The 6424-nt window shown below is 40.1% G+C and overlaps 1 protein-coding gene across 2 annotated transcripts in view; it reads left to right on the top strand.

The window, feature by feature from the left end:
* The window catches only part of ANKRD13A (ankyrin repeat domain 13A), a 33490-nt gene extending 27877 nt beyond the window's left edge, over positions 1-5613 (top strand). For both annotated transcript variants that reach the window (XM_006922136.2, XM_015597316.1), the window contains exons 13-15: positions 1068-1228; positions 2768-2826; positions 3576-5613. In XM_006922136.2, coding sequence (XP_006922198.1) covers positions 1068-1228; positions 2768-2826; positions 3576-3771 — 416 coding nt within the window. In that variant the 3' untranslated portion in view covers positions 3772-5613. The remainder of the gene's footprint in view (positions 1-1067; positions 1229-2767; positions 2827-3575) is intronic.
* The last annotated feature ends 811 nt before the right edge of the window (positions 5614-6424 follow it).

The following is a 6424-nucleotide window of genomic DNA, read 5'->3' as shown; positions in this document are numbered from 1 at the left end:
GCTTTCCAGTTTTCCCCACCCCATTTATTGAAGAGTCTTTTCTTTCTCCATTGTATGTTTTTGATTCTTTGTCAAAAATTATTTGCCCATATAACTATGGGTTTACTTCTGGACTTTCGATTCTGTTCCTCTGGTCTATGTGTCTGTTTTGCTGTCAATACCATGCTGTTTTGATTACTGTTGCTTTGTAGTATAATTTGAAGTTGAGCAGAGTGATGCCTCCAGCCTCCTGAGAAAAAAGCCATCGTTTTTCTCAGGATGGTTTTGGCAATTCAGGGTCTTGCTTCCATACAAATCTGATGATTTTTTGTTCTATTTCTTTAAAAAATGCTGATGAAATTTTGATGGGGATTGCATTAAATCTGTATAATGCTTTAGGTAATATGGTCATTTTAACCACGTTGATTCTTCCAAGAACACAGACTATCTTTCCATTTCTTTGTATCTTCTTTGATTTGTTTTAATAGGGTCTTGTAGTTGTCATTATATAGGTCCTTCACATGTTTCGTTAAATTTATTTTTAGGTATTCTTTTTGTTGCAATTGCAAAAGGAATTATATTTTCCAATTTTTCTGACACTTCATTATTTGAGTATCGGAATGCTGTGGATTTTTGAATGTTGATTTTGTATCTAGAAACTTTATTGTATATGCTTATTGTTTCTAGTAGTGTTCTTGTGGAGTCTTTAGGGTTTTCTATATAGAGAAGCATGTCATCCACAAATAGTGACAGTTTGACTTCTTTCTTTCCTATTTGGATGCCTTTTACATCTTGCCTGATTGGACTTGCTAGGACCTCCAATGTTATATTGAATAACAGTGGTGATAGTGGACAGCCTTTCCTAGTTCCTGATCTTAGAGGGAAAGTTTTTAGGTTTTTACCATTAAGTATAATGTTGGCTGAATCTGTCAAGATTATTGTTCCTCAAAATCTCTCACATAGTTGCAAACTTGATTTTAATCATTTTAATCTTTTCATTTTTTAAAATTTAAAAATGTTTATACAAAGTCCAAGTGGAAATTTATTTTACTGACTCAGATACTGGACTGTCATCTTTTGTATTTCAGCTACCCCGGTCACAGACTTTGAGGTTGATCAGTCTGTGTTTGAAATTCCTGAATCTTACCACATTCAGGACAATGGCAGAGACGTGCATTTGCAGGATGAAGATTATGAGATAATGCAGTTTGCCATCCAGCAGAGCTTACTGGAATCCAGCAGGAGCCAGGTACATTTATCAGAATAAATGGCAGGGCCCTCCAATTTGGCCTCAGTTTTTAACTAAGCTGAAAGACTTACTTTAAATAACAAGTTTGGCATATTTATGATATCAATTGAGATTATTTTGTATTTTATACACCCGGTCTTTTACAAAAGCTTATTGTGTGAGACATATATCTCATATAATCTGTATAGCCCCATCAGTGTCATTCACAACATGTCTCCTGACTTTCCTTTTTCTCATATTCACCATGTAGCTAATAATCATGCGTCTTTCAAGAGTATGCTGTATAGATTTCTAGTACGTAAATAGTAAATTCATGCTAGTTTGCACCATCATATTTTTCCTAGAATATTATCTATGTCTCAGTAGTCTCCTATGAAGGTATGCAGATTTTAATTTCAACTTTTTCCCCAAGGAAGACCAATCAGAAAGGGGTGTGATGTAAACGTTGGTCGGTTCTTTGTTTTTTTTTTTTTTTTTTTTTTTTCACTCAGATGTTTTATTCTGTTGTAAGGGATAGAATCCCAAACTCTCTGAGTCTCTAGCTAAAAGTAGAGCTAAGGACAGGACAGACCAACAGAAGAACAGTTGCCTTTTGTCTTCTGATGTGGTTCCTACTCCAGGCTTCACTTGCCAGGGACAGTCTGGGGATTGAGGTCCTCCTCTCCCATCATCAGCCTTTCCCTCCTGTGGCTTTCCCCAGCTCAGGTTTTTGACATTCTGGCTTCATTCTTGAGCTTCAGAGCTTAGGTAATGTGAGCCCCTCTCATCCCCTTCGTCTGGACCCGTTCTCGGAGCCATTCAGTTTTCTGAGGCTGCTGGGCCAGGGGCCAGACCCCACAATTGTCATAGTCCCTTTGGGAGGCCTCCTGGGAGAAGACTCAGCCTCTGGACATGACTGTCAGTCCTGTATGCTTTTTCTTTCTCTATATAGGTGAGCTTCCCCCGACCCTCCAATATCTACATAAACCTTGTTGACCATAAATTTTGCAAAGGGAAGTAGTCAGAGTTATAGATGACAAATTCAGTTATGTGCCACTTAATGATGGGCAATGGGGATATGAAATGCATGGTTAGGCAATTTTGTCGTTTTATGAACATCATAGGGTGCGCTCACACGAACCTAGAATGGTATAGCCTACTGCATACCAAGGCTATATTACATATCACCATTATATATACAGTCCGTCTTTGACTAAAACCCTGTTATGTGGCACGTGACTATATAGAATTGTGTGTTCTAATCTTGCTCCAGAAGAATAACCTGCTTTGTTCATTTAAATTTTGCCTAAGTTAGCTGTTTTAAATTGATTTTTGTGTCAAGAATGAAAAGTTGTTCATTGGGATAGTGTACCACATACTACCTGACATGTAGGTGTCATTTTAGAGATAACCCAAATTCCTGTTGGTTTTCCACGTAGCACTATGAATAATGAACATGTAAATATTTTTTATTTTGTTCTCACTGCTTTCATTTTCTTATCAGTATGACACCTCTTTCTTCTAAGAGGTATTCATGTCTGTCATGCTTGTTTTTCGTAGGAACCAGCTTCGAATGGAGGGATCAGCGAGACACATGCCTATGACTCCCAGTATGAGAGGTGATTGACATGACTCTTGACGATTAAACTGAGGTTGGCACAGGCGCTTTGTATATGCAACATAGTGCCTGGCAGGAGAGACTTGATAAAGTTTGTTAGCTCTCTTTCTTCCTCTTCTGGCAGTTATTTATTAAAATAGCTTTAATTTAATCTCTTGGTGTCTGAGTTTCCAGGAATGGGTGATAGAATTGCTGATTTGTTTACAGGCCAGAGTCATTGGCTGACAGGCCTTGATGAAATGTTTTTTGATTGGTCTGACCTGAGAAGACTGTATGATAGATCACACAGGGTCTAGATGCCCTCATGGGAAGTTTATATAATTTAAAGGATGATGACATTTTGGGGGAGAGCCACAGGGATGATTAGATTTTTTCTTTCTTTTTTTTTTTTAAAGAGAGGGAAAGCAGAAAGGTTCATTTTATGAAGCGTTTTCCTATACTTTGGGCATATGTGAAAACCTGTTAAAGAACTTGAGTTTTGCTTTAAAATAGGTTCAAGTTCAGTTCCTAGCCTCATTACTTAGTAGCTGAGTGATCTTGAGCAGGTTTCTTAACCTCTTTGAGCTTCCAGTTTGTCATAGTACCTACGCCCCCAGAGTTATGTGAGATTGAGTGTTATCATGCACATAGAGAGCATATAAACTGCCTGGCATAGTCTGTACTTGGTGAGCAGTTAAGAAATGTAGTTGCTGTGCTACCATGATGATGATGGTTATCACTATTTCTTTTTCCCCTCTTTTTCCAACCCAGGGCCATCCAGGAAAGCCTCCTTACCAGCTCGGAAAGCCTGTGCCCTGGTGCCTCAAGTGAGACAAGCCGTTTTGATAGTGACTTGCAGCTGGCCATGGAGCTCTCTGCTAAAGAGCTGGAGGAGCAGGAGCTGCGGCTACGGGAGGAGGAGGCGGAGCTCCAGCAAGTGTTACAGCTGTCTCTCACGGAGAAATAGACCTTTCTGCCCACACACTGCACAAAGCAGAGGCTCTGGGCTGTAGGCGAGTGCTGTGTCACCAGGGCCTTAGGGCTGAGGGACTGTACATTACATGTACACAGCAGAAGGCAGCTGTCCCCTTCTTTACGCAGAGGTGCAGGACCAGGGACTCCAAGCTCCATCCACGACACTCCCGGTGAAGGGGCTGGGGACTGGCAGGCCCCATCTCCAGGCTAAGGGGAGGAGAGCATCATCACTTTCCATTAGCTGTATTGGCTTGCAGGTCACATCTTTACTACCAGCTTTAGACAAAAACCCCAATCCCTGCAGGTTTGTAGATTAATTTTTACCAAGGAGTGATAACCAAACAAGTTATTGCAGAGTCAGGGTGCTTTTATATGTGAGAACAGCAGCCTTTGTAGAGTGTGGTTTATGAAAATTTATGAGATACTTCTTTACACTTCACCAAAGAAACGGATAATCTATGCCGATCTACTCTTTTATTTTTACAGGGTTTCTAGGATACTGTCACTATTCCTCCTCCATCTCCACCATATTCTATTCCTTTCACCCTCAGCTAAAATTAAAGAGGAGATACGTAAAGGATCTATTTTAGATTAGGGTTAACTATTTGCATCAAATTAAGATGTACTAATAACCACAGATGTTGCCTTAGCCTTAAAAATTACTAATAGTTTCAAACCACCTCACTCCACTTGTTGAGAGATCTGATTTGAATTTGTAAAGGCAGTTCTTTTGAGAGCAGGATCCTCCAGGTGAAATCCAAGGCAGCTAATCCTGGCCCTGAAGAAACAGGGAGGAGAACCTGAGCTTTGTTCTTGAAGTGGGCAGGCTGTCCAAAATACCAGAACAGCATAGAACCAAACTAAGTGTGTGTGTTCCAGGCTGCCTCTAGTACAGGACGTCCACGTAGAGGCCTAGGAAGACCCACTACATGCTCTCGGCTCACTGGAGAGGAAGGGGTGGAAGTTAAAAAGGGAACTACAAACAGAACTCAATGGCCCTGAATTCAGAAGGGAAAACGATGATTCCACATTGCTTTTTAGAGTTCAAATCAACATCTTTCTGGATAAATATATTTTTTAACAGAATCTTTTTATTATTTTTAAAAGATATAAAGAATGACTACTCCCATCAGTAGCAATACAAGGTTATACATTTTAACCAGATTTTCTCAGGCCTTTTTTGGATACCTTTAGTAGTTAACTATTTTGTCTAACACTTGTGTAAATAACCATCGCACAACATACAGAACCCTAGGGAATACACCTGAGGGCACCCTCACTCCGGCCTTGTATTCATTCCCACAGGCTGCACTGAAATGACCTGGTAAACAATATCCGCCTGTTTTGCCTCAGTTTACTATCTGTTGAGCTTCTTTCGGGATGGGAAGAGAAACTACTGTTCCAGTTGAACTCTGTATCATACAGTTGGCATTACCAGTAAAATGTTCCCAGTCACAAAGAATTGTGCTTTTGAGTCCACATAACCATCTGCCTTTTTTGTCATAGTCTAACCAAAATTCCTTCTCCGCACACGAGGCCAGTATATTCAGCATCACATTTTCAAATACACACCTTGGCAATTTGTTTAGTATTTACCTTGAGTGAAGACACTTATTGGAAATGGCTGCAATCCGGCCACATCATTTACTAAGGTGAATCATAGGTAATCTTTATGTTTGCATTGTGCTGCTTGCTGATGTCTCTGACTTTATCCCAGGAAGTCAGTTAAAAAGGGACCGAGCTTTTTGTCTATCTGTTTGCAGCATTTTTCATGTGTTCACTCTTAAAATGCAAATAAAGACTGCTTCCTTAGAGGGTGCTCATACAATACCTAGACAGCCTTTGAGTCTTTTTTCATTGTTTTTCTAGTCACTGAATGTACCCACACTTCCTGTTATGTATATTATTGGAACATTAGAATGCCCTCCTAATGCTCAGTTGTATATTACAAAAGTGACATGCTCCTCTCAGCCTTCCTGCCCAATCATATAGTGCACATGCCCCACGCTGCTTGTTTCAGATGGGAACTAAAAGCAAGCCAGTGTCAGGGCTGCTCTGAGACTTCTGCAGTCCTCCTCTTGGAGATGGACTGGCTCTTGTGAAGTAAGGGAAGCCATGCCAATATCAGCTCCCTAACGTGACCGAACGTGATCTCTCCTTTGAAGCTTAAGTGCTTTGTGAGGCTGTTCTTAGAAGTTCTGGTGATGAGGGCTTCCAGACTTACCCTACACCAAATATACTGGTATTAAGGCAGGAACCAGTAAAAAAATGTTTGGTTCCAGAAATGAGGCCTTGGTATTTCTGGGAAAATGAAGAAGCTCCTTTGTTTTTTGGGGGAAAGTAAATAGAAATACTTTGAGCCAGTGGAACACTATGAAGAAAACTGTTATTCTTCTTAGGTTAAGATGCAATACCTATGGGTTGTTTGATTAAAATAAGTTTCTTTAGATTCATTAACACTTGGGTGGCTCAATATCAGCAGTAAATTTTGAGCAACTTCTGCGTGTAAGACACTGGTAGGAACTAAGTAAACTTCCTAAGACACTTTGCTCCATAAACAAGCTCATCACACCATATATAAGGTGAGGTATTAAGGAAGCTAAGTCTGTAAATAAGGACAGGAAAGACTTAACCAACCACCAGTT

Source organism: Pteropus alecto, unplaced genomic scaffold (assembly GCF_000325575.1).
Source record: "Pteropus alecto unplaced genomic scaffold, ASM32557v1 scaffold259, whole genome shotgun sequence".
In the NCBI taxonomy this organism is placed as follows: domain Eukaryota; kingdom Metazoa; phylum Chordata; class Mammalia; order Chiroptera; family Pteropodidae; genus Pteropus; species Pteropus alecto.
This window is presented reverse-complemented; position numbering and strand designations above follow the sequence as displayed.